Source organism: Mobula hypostoma, chromosome 12 (genome assembly GCF_963921235.1).
Source record: "Mobula hypostoma chromosome 12, sMobHyp1.1, whole genome shotgun sequence".
Taxonomy (NCBI): Eukaryota; Metazoa; Chordata; class Chondrichthyes; order Myliobatiformes; family Myliobatidae; genus Mobula; species Mobula hypostoma.
The window spans coordinates 56,256,158-56,275,508 of record NC_086108.1 but is presented as its reverse complement, the minus strand read 5'-3'; the positions used below and the strand labels follow the sequence as shown (position 1 = coordinate 56,275,508).

Sequence of the window (19,351 nt, the reverse complement as noted above, 5' to 3'; positions counted from 1 at the left end):
GTTGGGAAGTTGAGTGGGAAGGATGGGTTGGAATTGTAAAGGGGCTATGTAAAGTTTGACGAAGAAGCGAAGTATTACATTCCCCTTACCTCAGAGATAGTCTTGGTCATTTGTCTGCAGAGTTCAGGTTCATATTTTTCCTCTTGCAAGTAGCTTGTTAGGACATCTTTGAGAATATTGTTCACAGTGAGGTCTGGAAAATGTTTTGAAGGTTCTGGAAAAAGTAAAATCACTTTACGAGGAGTGAAATAGAGTAGTAATTAACTTTAGCATACATTTCTGATTTGAAAGAATAGAAAGGAAGATGTTTCTGGGGAAAAGAAGACCTCATTTAAAAATAAACTAATTTAAAATATAAATTATAACACCAGTAAATTGACATTTGATGTTCCATGGAAGTGTGAAAATTGGGGAATAAGTCATATCCATATTTCATTTTCTGTTACTCTTTGTAATACTGAATGCAAGAGATTGGAGTTCCACGTTTTATCATTTGGACCAATTCAGAGAAGCATGTGGTGACAAAGAGGTGGACTAGAACTCAAGTGACATGTACTATATATGTAATTGACTTCTTGATAGTTTCCTGAAATGAGTAGAATTTTGTAGGAAAACCTGAAAGCACTCAATATTGGAGTAAGAATTTCATTTTCAACCTTCCAATTTAAGATGGCGCTACTGAAGATGGGTGACAGTTTACTGGCAGTTCATAAAGCAAAAAGTACAACTCAATACTTCCTTGATAAACAATAGAAAATTTGCAGATGCTGAGATCCAAGGCAACACACACAAAATGCTGGAGGAACTCAGCAGGCCAGGCAACATCTATGGAAAAGAGTACAGTCGATGTTTTGGGCCAAGACCCTTCATCAGACTGAGTTGGGGCATGCGAAGTAGAGAAAAGTTGGAGCGGAGGAGTTTCGGAGCCAGTCCACCAAAAGGAGAGCAAGGTTTGATCAATCTAAAAACCAGGCTGATTTGGAAAGGTCAGTACTGGCCAGAATGTGGTGGTAGGTTCCAAGCCTTAAGGGGTCAGGTCCAAGAGTAAGGGACAACCCAGTACTTGGACAATTTAAATGCCAGGCTAAATGGATTGAAGAGGCAGGATGTTGGGACCAGAGACAAGGTTGAGCCAATTCTGCTCACTGCTCTGCGACATTTACTCCTCTCCTCGTTGCACTGAGGCTGAAGTTGTGGCTTTGAGATGACTTGCCCTGCTGTATGATGAACTGAGGCTGAGGCTATGGGCCTACTCAAGCTGCTCCAGGTTTTGAGTCTGTGGATTTGAGTTCTGAATGCTGTTGTTTGCTTTTTTTTTTGTTTGCATGATTTGTGTTTTTTTCCTCTCTCTGCATATCAGAATCAGGTTTATTATCACCGGATCATGTCATGAAATTTGTTAACTTAGCAGCAGCAGTTCAATGCAATACATAATATAGAAGGAAAAAAAAGTAAATCAATTTACAGTATACATATATTGAATAGATTAAAATTGTGCAAAAAACAGAAATAATTGTATATTAAAAAAGTGAGGTAGTGTTCACGGGTTCAATGACCATTTACGAAATGGATGGCAGAGGGGAAGAAGCTGTTCCTGAATCACTGAGTGTGTGCCTTCAGGCTTCTGTATCTCCTACCTGATGGTAACAGTGAGGAAAGGGTGCTGTGTGCTGGAGGTCCTAAATAATGGATGCTGCCTTTCTGAGACACCGCTCCTTGAAGATGTCCTGGGTACTTTGTAGGCTAGTACCCAAGATGGAGCTGATTAAATTTACAATCCTCTGCTGCATCACTGTCTGGTATTGGGTGTTTGTTAGTCTTTTTTTCAAAAGGGTTCTTTTGGGTTTCTTGTTTTGTGGTTGCCTGAAAGGAGATGAATCTCAAATGGTATAATTTATATATAGCTTGATAATAAATGCACCTTGACCTTTTGAACTTTGAATCTGTTCCTAACTTACCCATTACAAAATGAGTGTCAAACGCAGTATTAGATTTCTTACCCAAGACAATCAGAGGAACCTCAGATTCAAATTGCTGCACAAATTGGAAATTTCTTATTTTTGATTGATGTGCAATGTTGAAGTGTGGTGGACCTTCTGAACAACAGAGGGACATTTCCTTGTGCTAAGAATTTTTGTGACTCTACAGGTCCTCACCAAGTACAAGCACCTGACTTATGGACGCCTCGTATATACAAGTGAGTGCTTGAGAAAGCAGCAGAGCTGTAGATATCTTCTGCAGGACAGGAATAGGACATTTCCATCTGCCTTCTCTCTCCTCTACCCTCTGCGCTTCCCTCCTATCCCCCTGACTCCCTGAGTCACAGCAGTCAGGGGCTGTGTCAAGCTGAGATGAGCAGAGGAGCACTGAGCTGACTTGCTCGCTGAGTCAGTGCTGCTCATTTTCCTATCAGAGCTATTTCTGCTGTTGTTGTTGTTCTTCCATATGGCATTCACACTCCTGAAGAAGTGTGGCCTGAGAGGGGCAGAGGCTAGTCTGTTCGTTCGGGAGCTGGGGTTGGATTGATCTTTGTCTGGCATCTCATCCACCACTGTGGCCCTGATTTGGCATTGCCTGATGGAGTCCCTAAAGCATACAAGTCTCCACACGACATCAACGTATTGATCCAGGTTGTGGAGAAGCTATTTCCGTGACCCTACCCTACACACGGCTTTTGTTTGTTTCCAATTGCAGTTAGGGATATGAAAAGTTCTTGGGTATGGACCCCTGTTGTAACCTAGGGACTACCTGTATATGATCACCAATCTCCTTAGGGACTCAAACTCTGAAATACCTTTGTAGCATTCCTGTACAGTTGCCTGCAATGTCTTCATTCAGTTTGCAGAATGTGTAACTATCAAAAAATATACATTTACTTTGCCAATCCCCGAAAATCGCCATTTTTTAAACAACCCTTGGCTAGGCAGATTATGCAATCTATTGGGAATCCAGCTGAAAGTGTGAAATTCTAGTTAACACAAAGCAGATCGCAACATCTAGTTTCTGTAAGATTAATTGATAAGAAACTTAAACTCACCCAACTGGTATGTGTTTTCCATCTGTTGTGCAGGCCGTGGAATGTCATCAAAATGGCCTGGATCATCCATATAGGACACAGTACTCATGTAGCTGCATGAACAAGGACAAGACATAGGAAAGAAATGTACATTTCAACAAAGGTTAACTTAATTTTTATGAAATATCATGTTCAAATACAAATTGAATATTTAAGGATCACAACTAGGTGCAATCCACAATCCTTGTGGGTTGAGTTAACACATTGCAAGGATAAAGGACATTGAAGGCAGTTATATACAGACCTCCCAACAATGACTGGGAGGTGGACCACAGGTTACAACAGGAAATAGAAAAGGTGAGTCAAAAGGGCAATGTTATGGTAGTCATGGGAGATTTTAACATGCAAGTCAATCAGAAAATCAGGTTAGATAATGGATCTCAAGAGAGTGAATTTGTTGAAAGCCTAAGAGATGGCTTTTTAGAACAGTTTGTCGTTGAGCCTACTAGGGGATCAGCTATACTGGATTGGGTGTTATGTAATGAACTGGAGGCGATTAGGGAGCTTAAGGTAAAAGAACCCTTAGGAACTAGTGATCACAATATGATTGAGTTTGACTTGAAATTTGATAGGGAGAAAGTAACGTCTGAAAAGCAGTATTTCAGTGGAGTAAGTGTTGGCGTGTGGCCAAGTGGTTAAGGCAGCAGTCTAGTGATTTGAAGGTCGCTAGTTTGAGCCTCAGCTGAGGCAGCGGGTTGTGTCCTTGAGTAAGGCACTTAACCACACATTGCTCTGTGACATAGAAACATAGAAAATAGGTGCAGGAGTAGGCCATTCGGCCCTTCGAGCCTGCACCGCCATTCAGTATGATCATGGCTGATCATCCAACTCAGAACCCCGCCCCAGCCTTCCCTCCATACCCCCTGATCCCTTTAGCCACAAGGGCCATATCTAACTCCCTCTTAAATATAGCCAATGAACTGGCCTCAACTGTTTCCTGTGGCAGAGAATTCCACAGATTCACCACTCTCTGTGTGAAGAAGTTTTTCCTAATCTCGGTCCTAAAAGGCTCCCCCTTTATCCTCAAACTGTGACCCCTCATTCTGGACTTCCCCAACATCAGGAACAATCTTCCTGCATCTAGCCTGTCCAATCCCTTTAGGATTTTATATGTTTCAATAAGATCCTCCCTCAATCTTCTAAATTCCAACGAGTATAAGCCTAGTCGATCCAGTCTTTCATCATATGAAAGTCCTGCCATCCCAGGAATCAATCTGGTGAACCTTCTTTGTACTCCCTCTATGGCAAGGATGTCTTTCCTCAGATTAGGGGACCAAAACTGCACACAATACTCCAGGTGTGGTCTCACCAAGGCCTTGTACAACTGCAGTAGTACCTCCCTGCTTTTTCACCACCTGCTGTACCTGCATGCCTACTTTCAATGACTAGTGTATAATGACACCCAGGTCTCGTTGGTGACGACACCAGTGCCAAGCTGTATCGGCCTTAGTGCCCTTCCCTTGGACAACATCGGTGGTGTGGAGAGGGGAGAGTTACAGCATGGGCAACTACTGGTCTTCCATACGACCTTGCCCAGGCCTGCGCCCTGGAAACCTTCCAAGGTGCAAATCCATGGTCTCACAAGACTAACGGGTGCTTATAGAAGGGAGATTACAATGGTATGAGAGAGGAGTTGGCCAAAGTAAATTGGAAGGAGTTGCTGGCAGGGATGTCAGCAGAGCAGCAATGGCATGCGTTTCTGGGAAAAGTGAGGAAGGTGCAGGACATGTGTATTCCAAAAATGAAGAAATATTCAATGGTAAAATAGTACAACCATGGCTGACAAGGGAAGTCAAAGCTGTTCTAAAAGCAAAAAATAGTGGGAAGATGGAGGATTGGGAAGTTTTTAAAAACCTACAGACGGCAACTAAAAAAATCATTAGGGAAAAGATGAAATATGAAAGTAAGCTAGCAAATAATATCAAAATGGATAGTAATAGTTTTTTTCCCAAGTATGCTAAACATAAAAGAGAAATGAGTGTAGATATAGGACTGCTAGAAAATGAGGCAGGAGAAATTCTAACAGGGGACAAGGAGATGGCTGATGAACTAAATGAGTATTTTGTGTCAGTCTTCACTGTGGTAAACACTAGCAGTATGTCTGATGTTGTAGTGTGTGAAGGAAGACAAGTATGTGCAATTACTATTGAAAGAGAGAAAGTGCTCAAAAAGCTGAAAGACCTAAATATACATAAGTCACCTGGACCAGACAAACAGCACCATAGGGTTCTGAAAGAGGTAGCATTAGAGATTGTGGTGGCATTAGAAATGATCTTTCAAAAATCATTGGACTCTGGCATGGTGCTAGAGGACTGGAAAATTCACTCTTCAGGAAAGGAAGAAAGCAGGAGAAAGGAAATTATAGACCAGTTAGCCTGACCTCAGTGGTTCTAAAGATGTTAGAGTCAATTGTTAAGGATGAGGTGATGGAGTACTTGGTGACACAGGACAAGATAGTACAAAGTCAACATGGTTTCCTTCAGGGAAAATCCTGCCTGATGAACCTGTTGGAATCCTTTGAGGAGATAACAAGTAGGATAGATAAAGGAGGTGCAGTGGATGTTGTATATTTGGACTTTCAGAAGGCTTTTGACGAGGTGCCATATATGAGACTGCTTACCAAGTTAAGTGCCCATCATATTACAGGAAATTTACTAATATAGTTAGAGCCTTGGCTGATTGGTCGGAGACTGTGAGTGGGAATAAAAGGATCCTTTTCTGGTTGGCTGCCAGTGACTAGTGGTGCCCCGCAGGGGTCAGTGTTGGGAGCACTTCTTTTTAAGCTGTATATAAATGATTTAGCTGATGGAATAGATTGCTTTGTTGCTAAGTTTGCAGATGATACAAAGATTGGTGAGGGGACAGGTAGTGTTGAGGAAACAGGTAGGATGCAGAAGGACTTAGACAGATTAGGAGAATGGGCAAGAAAGTGGCAAATAAAATACAATGTTGGAAAATGCATGGTCATGCACTTTGATAGTAGAAATAAATGTGTGGGCTATTTTCTAAACAGGGAGAAAATCCAAAAATATGAGATGCAAAGGGACTTGGGAGTCCTTGTGCAGAACATCCTGAAGGTTAACCTGCAGGTAGAGTTGCTGGTGAGGAAGGCAAATGCCATGTTAGCATTCATTTCAAGAGGTCTAGAATACAAGAGCAGGGATGTGATGCTGAGGCTTTATAAGGCACTAGTGAGGCCTCACCTTGAGTATTATGAACAGTTTTGGGCCTCTCATCTTAGAAAAGATGTGCTGGCATTGCAGAGGGACCAGAGGAGGTTCACAAGGATGATTACAGGAATGAAAAACGAGGAACGTTTGATGGCTCTGGGTCTGTACTTGCTGGAATTCTGAAGGATGAAGGGGGATCTCATTGAAACCTTTCGAATGTCCAAAGTCCTAGATGTGGAAAGGATGTTCCCCATGATGGGAGAGTCTAAAACAAGAGGTCACAGCCTCAGGATAGAGGGTTGCACTTTCAAAACAGATGCGGAGAAATTTCTTCAGCCAAAGTGTGGTGAATTTGTAGAAGTTGTTGTCACATGCAGCCATGGAGGCTAGGTCGTTGGGTGTATTTAAGGCAGAGATTGATAGGTTCTTGATTGGTCATGGCAGAGGCCGGGAATTGGGGTTGAGGAGGAGGTAGAAAAGAAGAATCAGCCATGATTGAATGGTGGAGCACACTCGATGAGCCAGATAGCCTAATTCTGATCCTATGTCTCATGTCTTATAAAAGATACATAGGTCTGAAAGCACATATCCCCAGGAACAAAGAGAATCTCTATCCTACTGTTATAACACTATTGAAAGTTCTCTAGTTAGATAAAATAGACTCAATCTACCTTGTTGTGATCTGCATCTTATTGTCAACCTGCACTGTGCTTTCTCTGTAGTCGTTACACTTTATTCTGCATTCTGTTATTGTTTTACCTTGTACTACCTAAGTGCACTGTGGAATAAGTTGATCTGTATGAACACTATGCAAGGCAAGCTTTTCACATTACCTCAGTACATGTGATAATTATAAGCAAATTCCAATTCCAATGTGCTATTGCACTTTACAGGAATGTAATCAATCTTCACTTGACATCAAACCAAATAAAATGATATTAATATAATTGAACAAAAGCCTGTGGAAGAGAAAGCTTTAAAAAAAAAATAACTTTGAGGAGGTGCAGGGAATCTAGAAGCTTAAAGAACCAGCTTGAAGCATTGCTGTTGAAAAAACAATTATAAATGGTTTTGTGCAAGAGGCCAGATTTAGAAGATATAGAGTTCAGAATTACCATACATTCAAAATAGTACTTGTCCCATTCTGCTCTGCTCCATCACTACTTTTAAAGACAATGTCCAGAGTTAAACCACTAAACTGGTAGTGGGTAATTAAAAATAATTGCCTTTAGAGTTATTAGTTTAAGGTGGGTTCAGTTGGAAAGCTATTGCCCATATTCCCATTTACCAAATAATGGGGCTGACATTCTTGTGTCTGGGGGACACTGAATAAGACCCAGCGCTGCAAGGTTTCTGACCCTACATTTTGGGAATTAAAAAAAAAATCTACTTCAAGTGATGGTGGTTGAAGGCAATACAGTCAATCCAAAACTGCTATTAGTGAGGTAAAATATTTCTCCACATATTCTCCCCACTAGAACCTTAGAACAGTATTCTAGAATGGATCAGTGGTCGAGATGAATTCTCGCCACTACCCAAATATATTTCCAGGCTTAACAGGAATCCAGAAAAAAAAATGCAGCCTCCTTTTCAAAGTATTTGACAGCAGCCTGCACTCATCCACACTTCCATATAATAGGAACAGAACAATGCAATTATATAAAAGGATAACAGCTAATCCCTTAAATATCCTCAAATTGTCAAGTGCACTGCTTGCATAAGACTATAAAACCAAATAAAAGGAGCAGAATTCGCCATTCAGCCCATCGAGTCTGCTCTGCCATAATGGCTGATCCAGTTTCCCTCTCAACCCCATTCTCCTGCCTTCTCCCTGTAACCTTTCATGCCCGGACTAATTAAGAACCAATCAACCACCACTTGGCCTCCACAGCCACCTGTGGTAGTGAATTCCACAGGTTCTCCACCTCCTGGCTGAAGAAGTTCCTTCTCATTTCCATTCCACGTGCATGTCCCTCTATTCTGAGGCTACGCCCTCTGGCCCTAGATACCCCCACTATAGGAAAGATCCACTCTAAGGCCTTTCAACATTTGATGGGTTTCAATGAGATATTCCCTCATTCTTCCAAGTTCCAGCAAGTACAGGCCCAGAGCCATTAAACACTCCTCATATGATAACTCTTTCATTCTTGTGACCCACTCTGAATGGTCTCCAATGTCAGATGAGGAGCACAAAACTCCTCACAAGACTCCCAAGTGAGGCCTCAGTATTATATCCTCGCTTTTATACTCTAGCTCAAAATAAATTCTAACATTGTGTTTAGATTATGAGAACACTCAGTCCTCTTTTTATTGTCATTTAGAAATGCATACATGCATTAAGAAATGATACAATGTTTCTCTGGAGTGATATCACAGAAAACAGGACAAACCAAAGACTAACACTGACAGAACCACATAATTACTGTATAACATATAGTTACAGCAGTGCAAAGCAATACCATAATTTGATGAAGAACAGACCATGAGCACAGTAAAAAAAAAGTCTCAAAGTCCCGAGTCGATCAACTCCCGAGTTCCCGATAGCAGGCGGCAAAAGGGAGAAACTCCCCGCCAAAAACCTCCAGGCACCGTCAACTTGCCGATGCCTTGGAAGCAGCCGACTACACCAACACTGAGTCCATCCGTCCGAAAACTTCGAGCTTCCTACCAGCCTCTCCGATACAGCCACCCGAGTGTCATCCTCTGCCGAGCACCTTCGACCTCTGCCCGGCCGCTGAAACATGCAAAGCCGAGGATTTCGGGGCCTTCAGCTCCGGAGAGTCCAGTTACCACACAGTAGCAGCGGCAGCAAAGCGGGCATTTCAGAACTTTTCCAGATGTTCCTCCGTGCTCTCACGTCTGTCTCCATCAAATCAGAATTGTGCACGGTCCTCTACTTGACAGATAACAGACATCACCACCGAAGTGGCCACGCGCGTTACCATCGCACCGCCATCTTCTCCTCCCTCCTTCTTCACCACCGACTCAACCTGCAAGTTAACCTTTAGGGAATCCTGCACGAGGGCTCCCAAGTCCCTTTTCATCTCAGCTTTTTGAATTTTCTCCCCATTTAGAAAATAGTCTACACTTTTATTTCTTCTACCAATGTGCATGACCATATAACTCCTGACACTGTATTCCACCTGCCATTTCTTTGCCCATTCTCCTAATCCATTTAAGTCCTTCTGCAGCCTCCCTGTTTCCTCAACGCTACCTGCCCTTCCATCTACCTTCGTATCATCTGCAAACTTGGCCACAAAGCCGTCAATTCTGTCATCCAAATCACTGACATACAGGTGTAAAAAGAAGCAGTCCCAACATCGACCCCAGCAGAACACCACTAGTAACTGGAACTCCCCACCCCGTAAAAAGTTAGAATATTATTCTGCCACAATAGAATTTGTTACTTTCCAAATGCACAGACATACTACCTGCATCACAGATATATGTACCAGAAAAAGGCCAACAACATCATGAATGATCCCACCCACCCTGCTCAAGGACTGTCACACTCCCAGCAGGGAGGAGGCTATGAAGCACCCATGTTAGGATCACCAGACTCAAAAACAGTTACTTTCCTCAAACAGTAAGGCTGATCAACACCTCCATCCACTAATCCACCCCACTATAACAACCCACTACTAATTTATCACTTCCTGTCAGAGTCACATTATGTACAGACACTCCTGTACCTAGCATCTTTCTGTACATAAAATCAATGTATCTAAGCTACCTTACGTATTTATATTTATTGTGTTTTTCTTTTAATGATTGTGTTCTTTATTTAGTAAGACATGTGTTTTTTTTATATACTGCATCGGATCCAGAGTAACAATTATTTCGCTCTCCTTTACACTTGTGTATTGGAAATGAGGTTAAACAAATCTTGAATCTTGAATTTTCTACTAGCAATAAATTTTAGTGGTGGTCTAATTTGAACCTAAAGATGTTGCAACTCCATCTCAAAGGTAACTGTTGATACCATTTCATACAGACTTATTTGCTCTGCACTAAAGGTGCAGATCATGCGACTCATCTATGAAAGCTGCTCCCATCACAAACATTGCTAAAGTCTGAAAGGATGGAATTACAAGAATGTCAAAACAGATTGTGGAGACAATGCATCTCAAATTGCTTTAATCTGTCTGCAGAGAAAGAAAACAAGATTGAATAAAACTTCATTTGCAGATATCAATTTGTTTTTTTCTCTGGGAAATACCAAGCAAAAGAACATACGTAAAAATCCATCATCCTGTGAATAATTTCTGAATAATAGAGAGAAATTAGCAAGACTGGTATCAGGAAACACAAGAAGAACAAATTTGTGCCGGGTAAGTTTGAGGTCAGATTTTTAAACATATGATAATTATGCTGGAAAACAAATCAGCAGAGGTTCATAACCAATATTAAAAATGTTAAAGAAATATCCTTCACCATTATTTTCTTAGTGACAGAGAGGGAGACTGATTGAAAATAGATGATTGCTTAGTGCTTGAGAGAACCATAAAAAGCTATATGTGCAAACAATCATCTAGCATTAGCAGTACTTCAATACAAAGCACCTTTCAAATTGGCAATATTACCCTGACCTCAAATTTAAATAATTTAAAGAAGTGACTTTTAAACACAAGTATGAGAAACCTTAGGAGATACATTATGAATAACTAGTGAGACGTCCCCAAGATTTATTAAGATATTGTGTATTGGTAAAAATATAAATGGATTACTTGCATTGATGTTATCTGAATCACTGCTGTAAATAAAATAGCATTTCAGTTTATAAATATATCAAACTCAACTGTTAAAATGCCTTTACTATTTGGAAAGGTACACCATAATAAAATTGTGTTAACTTCACATCAACCGGGACTGATAATAGTTTATCAAAACGATAAATGTTCTGTGGCTTTCATTAAATACTTTAAAAATGTAATCTGTTTCCATATGCCATTTTTTCTCACTATTTCCTTAAGTATTAATACAGAGGGTTTTGCTGGCAACTGAACAGCTGCAAAGCCAAATCTTTCGAAAGCGACATTAATAATCAAGTTGTACAAACTACTCTCTTTCATACTTTAAAGTAACAGCAGGCTTCCCTCTGAATGCTTGCAAACAATGTGAATAAAGGCTGACAACTTAAAGTACTACAAAAGAGAAGAATAGTCACTTAATTTTAATCACTCCATGGCATTTTGTCTTGGTGCTTGACATGCTTTGCAATCTTACTGCTTTTATCTGTAGTACAAATGAGAGGAAACTAACTCTGGAATCAAATGTCTTGCTCAACCCCACCCCACAAACCCCAACCAAAATAACATAGATGTGAAAAAAAATCAATATAAGACATGGGGTGATAAATTCTCAATATCCAACTCCAAAATTAACCTTTCCTTTTTTCACCTTCTTACACTACTCCAATTTTAAATTCATGAAATAACATCTCATCTTCTGTCTAGGCACTCTACAGCCCTTGGGATGCACACTGAATTAATCAGATTAGATTATGAGAACACTCAGCCCCCTTTTATTGTCATTTAGAAATGCATACATGCATTACGAAATGACACAATGTTTCTCTGGAGTGATATCACAGAAACCAAGCCAGACCAAAGGCCAACACTGACAAAACCGCATAATTATAACATATAGTTACAGCAGTGCAAAGCAATACGATAATTTGATAAAGAACAGACCATAGGCACAGTAAAAAAAAGTCTCAAAGTCCCGAGTCGATCGACTCCTGAGTCCCCGATAGCGGCGGCAAAAGGGAGAAACTCCCTGCCATAAACCTCCAGGCACCGACAACTGCCGATGCATCGAAAGCAGCCGACCCTGAGTCCATCCGTCCGAAAACTCTGAGCTTCCGAGCAGCCTCTCCAATACAGCCTCCCGAGCACCATCTTCTGCCGAGCGCCTTCGACTTCTCCCCGGCCGCTGAAACACGCACAGCCGAGGATTTCGAGGCCTTCAGCTCCAGGGATTCAGGTTACCACAAAGTAGCAGCTGTAGCACAGCAGACATTTCAGAAGTTTTCCAGATGTTCTGCTGTGTTCTCACGTCTGTCTCCATCAAATCAGGATTTGCACGGTCCAATTAATCTGTTTCAGTGAACAACTTTAGAAGTTTGTTATAGTAGTAGTCATTTCTGGTACGAGAGCAGGGAATGCTGGGTGGGAACAACAACACACATCAAAGTTGCTGGTGAACGCAGCAGGCCAGGCAGCATCTCTAGGAAGAGGTACAGTCGACGTTTCAGGCTGAGACCCTTCATCAGGACTAACTGAAGGAAGAGTTAGTAAGAGATTTGAAAATGCTGGGTGGGAGAGGGGTTCACCAGTTCAGGTGTAATGTTGAGTTAGGAAGTGGTAGTGTTTTAGATGAATGAAATGTCATGATTGGGAGGTTGACACCTGAGATACTCTGCATCTCTCTTGTGGATTTGGACTGGCCTGTTGAGCATTTCATGCATCTGCAGAACTTTGCTTTACAATCTCCTGCCAATTCTGCTATATCTCTTCATATGAGGTAGCAACCCAAGAAATTTTCTCTGCCTGCTTTCAATGGCAGTATGTCCATCATCAACTATGGAGAAAAAAACTGTACACAGTTCTCACTGTTCAGACTCACAATAATATATAGAACATAGAACAGTACAGCATAGTACAGGCCCTTCAGCCCACAATGTTGTGCTGACCCTTAAACCCTGCCTCCCACATAACCCCCTGCCTTAAATTCCTCCATATATCTGTCTAGTCATCTCTTATATTTCACTAGTGTATCTGCCTCCACCACTGACTCAGGCAGTGCATTCCACGCACCAACCACTCTCCGAGTAAAAAACCTTCCTCTAATATCCCCCTTGAACTTCCCACCCCTTACCTTAAAGCCATGTCCTCTTGTACTGAGCAGTGGTGCCCTGGGGAAGAGACGCTGGCTATCCACTCCATCTACTCCTCTTAATATCTTGTATACCTCTATCATGTCTCCTCTCATCCTCCTTCTCTCCAAAGAGTAAAGCCCTAGCTCCCTTAATCTCTGATCATAATGCATACTCTCTAAACCAGGCAGCATCCTGGTAAATCTCCTCTGTACCCTTTCCAATGCTTCCACATCCTTCCTATAGTGAGGCGACCAGAACTGGACACAGTACTCCAAGTGTGGCCTAACTAGAGTTTTATAGAGCTGCATCATTACCTCACAACTCTTAAACTCTATCCCTCAACTTATGAAAGCTTTCTTAACTACCCTATCTACCTGTGAGGCAACTTTCAGTGGACATGTACCCCCTGATCCCTCTGCTCCTCCACACAACCAAGTATCCTGCCATTTACTTTGTACTCTGCCTTGGAGTTTGTCCTTCCAAAGTGTACCACCTCACACGCTGTTAAATTGCATCAACATTTACGTACTTAAATATTTCAATCCTTTTACAATCAAAATCAACATTTCATTTGCCATAATTTACCTCCCACATGTCTCAACTCTTAGTGTTTCTTGCACAATTAGTACTCTTTATACCATAACATTCTGTAGGTTCACTATTTAAATAATACTTGCCTTTACTTTCTTCTTTCCAAGTGAATAATTTAATATTTTCTGACATTATACTCCATCTGCTAACTCCTTTTCCATCATTTAACCAGGCTTATTGCAGGCTACATGTGCCCTCTTCACAACTTGATAGCCTTCCAATTTTCACATCAGTAGTACCCGGTCCCTTCAACTATATTGCTGAAGTGGATTGTAAACAGCTGAGGCCCCAGCACTGATCCCTCTCACACTTCCCTAATTACTGATTCATCAATCTAAAAATGGCTCATTCATCCCAATTTTTTTTTCTCTGCCAGCTACACAATCCCTTATCCTTGCGAATATATCTCAAAATGTGAGCTTTTATTTAGAGCCGGGGGGGGGGGGTGGCACAGTATCATAGCAGTTACTGTAATGCTGTAACAGTACCAGAGACCCAGGTTCGATCCCCCTGTCACCTGTGAGGATGTTCTCCATGGCCTTCCTCCTGGCAGTCAAATTTCCTCACATCCCAAAGATATGTTAATTGGCACTGTGGGTGTAATTGGGTGTTGTGGATTTGTTGGGCCAGAAGGGCTGATACCATGCTGTATCTCTAAATAAGCAAATAAACTTTTTTAATGAGGTAATCTATCAAATGCCTTTTGAAGTCCAAACTAGTCAAGTAAAATTTCCCTTTCAATGTCAATGTGGTTTATATATTTTTGTTTTATATATTTTTAAAAAGTCTGGCCATCTCCTTATTAAGGATTGCAAGATTTTCCTCGAATACAGATGTTGGGTAAATCTCTCCTTCTTTAGCTTCTACTTTCTGAGGAGGCTGAAGGGAGCTGGACTATGCACATCTATACTCATATCATTCTACAGATGCACAGTAGAGAGCATCTAGCAAGCTGCACCACTGCTTGGTATGGAAACAAGACTCTACAGTGGGTAGTTAAAACTGCCAAATGCAGCACTGGCGTCAGCATACACGCCATTATGGACATGCAGTGTATACAGAAAGCTGCTGGAAAAGGGCCCGTAATATCATGAAGAATTCCACCCACCCTGCTCATGAACTGCTTGTCTCACTACAATCAGGGAAGAGGCTACATAGCATCCATGCCTGGACTGTCAGACTCAAAAACAATTACTTTCCCCAGGCAGTAAGGCTGATCAACATCTCCACCCATTGACCTTACACTATTTTATTATTTCCTGTCAGTCACCTTATGTACAGATGGACACCCTTGTGCCTAGCGTCTCTTTATGGACATACAATTAATTAGATTACATTAGATTTATTTATTGGATTCAACTTTATTGTCATTGTGCCGAGTACAGATACAAAGCCAATGAAATGCATTTAGCATCTGACCAGAAATGCAAAGAATAGTGTTATTTACAAAATAACTGTGAATAAAAGAAGTGCTACAGCACACAAATATAAAAGTACTGAGACAGTACAATACGGATGCAATACTGCTTAGCGCTGTGATGTGAGGTTCAGCAGTGTCACAGCCTCAGGGACAAGCTCTTCCTGTGCCTGCTGGTGTGGGAGTGGAGGCTCCTGTAGCGCCTACTGGATGGGAGGAGAGTAAAAAGTCCATGGTTGGGGTGAGATACATCCCTGATAATGCTTTTCGCCCTGCCCAGGCAACGTTTATGGTGGATGTTCTCAATGGTGGGCAATTGGGTGCCGATAATCCGTTGGGCAGTTCTCACCACATGTTGGAGTGCTTTGCGGTCCGATACGGGACAACTGCCATACCACACTGAGATGCAGTTGGTGAGTATGCTCTCAATGGTACAGCGGTAAAAGTCCGTCAGTGTCCTGGGACAGAGGTGAGCTTTCTTCATGCTCCACTGGAAATAAAGGCACTGTTGCGCCTTTTTGATCAGGATGGAGGAGTTCAGGGACCAGGTGAGATCATCGGAAATGTGGACCCCAAGGAATTTAAAGCTTGATACATGCTCCACTACAGTTCCGTTGATGTAGATGGGGACATGAGTGTGACTCCTGGCATGCCTGAAGTCCACAATGATCTCCTTGGTCTAATCCAAGTATAATCCATATACTTTAGCAAATATATATATATATATATATATATATATATAGAGAGAGAGAGAGAGTTTTTAATTATTATTGTGTTCCTTATCTTACTTTGTTTCTTTTGTGCTGCATCGGATCCAGAGTAACAACTAATCTGTTCCCCTTTACACTTGTGTACTGGAAATTACATTAAACAATCTTGAATCTTGAGTTTGTTGATCTGCTAAAGCCCCTCCCGTATTTAACATGCCAGTTTCATTCATCCAAGTGCAGATGTTAAATAAGCTGTAAAACAGCAGAGAGAGAGAGTACAACGTTTCAGACAAGAGGAGAGGCAAGGGTAGCATTTGCCAGTAGTAAGAAGATAGCCCAAGATAAGTCAGTGGGGAGCCTGAGAAGCTGTAAAAAAATGTGGCTGAAGATTCTATATCCTTAACAGCTTCTCTCAAGTGGCCGCTCTTAAGAGCACGGTATGGTGTTATATATTTTTGGAGACAGAGTACAAACATAAATTAGTTAGATTAATTGCCCACAGACACAAATCTGTTCAATCTGCTTCTGATCATCACACTAAAGAAAGCTCAGGAAGGATTTAAAAGAATGGCCTTGGGAATGAAGGGCTTTAGTTACATAGATAGGCTAGAGAAACTGGATTGAGTAAAGGCCGCTGAGCAGTGATCTGATAGACGTGCTCAGCAACACAGTGCAGGCTCAATAGTCCTTCGCTGAAATTAGGTTACAATTCTTCAGATACATTTATGATAATTTTCATTCAATATTAATTGAAGTAATTGCCTCTAAATTTTTTATACACTTTTTTAAGATTTGTTACAGATTATTTGATTTAAAATTTCCATTTAAAAACTCATTTAAATAAAAGTTCTAAATGGAGTTTAAAATTACCCTTGCAGAAGATAATGGTGGGATTGATTGCATTTTCTGAGGAAATGAAGGGAAAGTTGCACCACGGATGATATTTTATATACCATTCACTAACATTGAATACCAGAGGAAAAAAAAATCAAGTCAGGAAGGAGTAAAAGTAAATTCAGCACTTCCAAGCTCAATACACCAGTACATTAACCCTCTCATCTATTTGTACTTTGCTGTCTTTATTGTTCTTGGTAAATATTTACAAACATTTATAATCCTTAAAAGTATTTTCCCATACATCCATGCTATTTGCTTGGCGGTAATTTCCACTCACGTCTTCTGGCCCTGCAATTATCATGGTAATGTTCCAAATGAGTCCACAATAAAGCACAAAATGCAGCTTACTGAGTAATCAGAGATTGGCATCATCTAACACAGTCACCTTACCAAATAGTAAAGGTGGTCTTTGTATTCAAAACAGCCCAGTTATAGACACTGACATTTTAGTACCAGTAAACTATTGACAGAAAAGCTAGTCATAATGTGCAGAATATACCTGTGTGGAAATGAGCTCTTTTTGCAGGATAATGCAATTATCCCATTTAAACACAGCAATTATGTCCTGTAATACCTAGTCCACCATAAATCCCACAAAAGTCAGAGGACAGAATGTCAAGTAGTATCAATAATGGATAAGCTGCAAACTATATGATGTTATTACTTTCCTTCATCTACCACAATAAACAAAATTATGATCATAACAACCTACTTATTGGACAAGTCCTTTAAAAGAAAGTCATTTGGGTATCTACAGGAAGCTGAACATTTAATGCCATCCTTAATTGATAAACATTCAAAGTGAAGCAGCAAAGAGAAGCTCACTCTACCTGGAAGAAAAGGGCTACTTTGTAGGTGAAAATACAAACTGAAGTTTTCTCAAAATGCTTTTCAAATGGATACTCTGGCTTGGAAATTGGATCTTATAGATGTTTGACTTGGAGGAAACATTTTGGAGTTCATTATGGTGCCTAATTTGTAATTGGATTGGGCTTTTACGCACTGTCCATGTCAAGATACTTAATACATCTTACTGTCAAAAACCTAACTAATATCACCAATATTTGTGTAATTCACATTTCTGTGGAAAAGTACTGTGCATAAATTGTTTAAAGTTCAAATGATGAGTATGATGCAATAATCCCAGAGAAAGCTCGAAGTAAATTATCAAAGTATGTTTATCATATACTACCCTGTGATTTATTTTCTTGCAGGCATTTACAGAGAAAAAAAACTATGGAACTTCATGAAAACTATACATAAACAGACACTGGCTGACAAAGAACTGTTGTGCAAAGAGAGAACATTGTGCCAGTTTTTATAAATTTTCTTAATCACTCATGATTCTGCAGCTGCTGGAAATTTTGAACAATGCACACAAAATGCTGGAGGAACTCAGCAAGTCAGAAGTCCTGATGAAGGGTCTTGGCCTGAAACATCAGCCATCTATTCCCCTCCATAGATACTGCCTGACTCCACGATTCTGTGTGTGTTGCCTTTAATTTTAATCACTCTTTATGTGGATGTTTGAGACTTCAGGAGCTCGGAACGGGCAGCTTCCGCATTGAATCCTGACTACTCAAGTACATCCTACAGTCAATGATAAGCGCTACACCATTAGGGAGTGGTTGTCTTCAGCACTTAGCTGCTGAATAACAGATTCTTCAGCAGGTACACTGCCGGCAACGCTCTGTTGTTTCAGCCATGGGGCTATCAGTTAAGAGCATAGCCCCATAGGGTCATTTGAGAATCACATCTTATTTGGACCTTGGGTAGATAAAACTGATGAAACTCATAACTTCCACCTCCACATCCTGAGCTACGCTGGCCGACACACCCTGAATCACAGGCATCCAAGCTCTGTGTCTTTACTCTCTTTCATCTTGGTGTCAGCTCTGAGCTATTACCAAGGATTTCTGCTCATGTAGATGAAAGAATTGAGTGGGCGTGGATTGGAAGACACGATTTTGTTCCTGCAAAAGCGAGCAATGTTCTCACATGCTGTACTGCTGTTCTTGCAGAAGGACCATTTGCTTATGCGTGGTGTCTCTGCAGCTGCAGGAAGAAAATCCGCTGATGTGCAGTCCCTCTCTGATGGCTCACATGCAGCAACCCTCTATCCCTACAGAGCCACAGGTTGCTCATGGGCAGCATCTTAGTGTCCACCAACAGCAGCAACGCTCCAGAGATTCTAACTTCAAAAGAAGACCTTGCAAGTCCCTCCCCTGCTGTATGAGGCCATAACAGCCAAATATCCACCAGACTGTATGTACTGTCAAAGATTGCTCTACTACCCCTTGCACTGCTGCTGGTTGGCTGCCAAAGGAGAATGTGTCACTAAGGTCTTGTTATTGCTTCATGGAAAAAAGTTGCAAGGTGTGTTTAATTGAGCCTTATCCTAACATGAACTCCAATGGTCCAATTGTACATCAGCCAAGTGACATTTCAAACAGGATTTTGGCCAATCTTATGATGTGCTGTTTTAAACTGCATAAGATAGAAAGATGCAATCTTCAAAGACTAACTTAAAATTTATAACATATTAATTCCACAAAAGAAAAGCATAGATGAAATTGAGCACTAGAAACTAGTATAAAGAAAATCAACTTT

General features: G+C 41.0%; 1 protein-coding gene across 1 annotated transcript in view; it reads right to left on the bottom strand.

Moving 5' to 3' along the window:
• dynlt5 (dynein light chain Tctex-type family member 5) overlaps nt 1–19,351 on the bottom strand; it is a 37,599-nt gene that overhangs the window by 12,045 nt on the left and 6,203 nt on the right. The window contains exons 3-4 of the mRNA XM_063064947.1: nt 3,038–3,129; nt 90–214 (exon numbers count right to left, since the gene is read on the bottom strand). Of these exons, the coding sequence (XP_062921017.1) occupies nt 90–214; nt 3,038–3,129 (217 nt within the window). The remainder of the gene's footprint in view (nt 1–89; nt 215–3,037; nt 3,130–19,351) is intronic.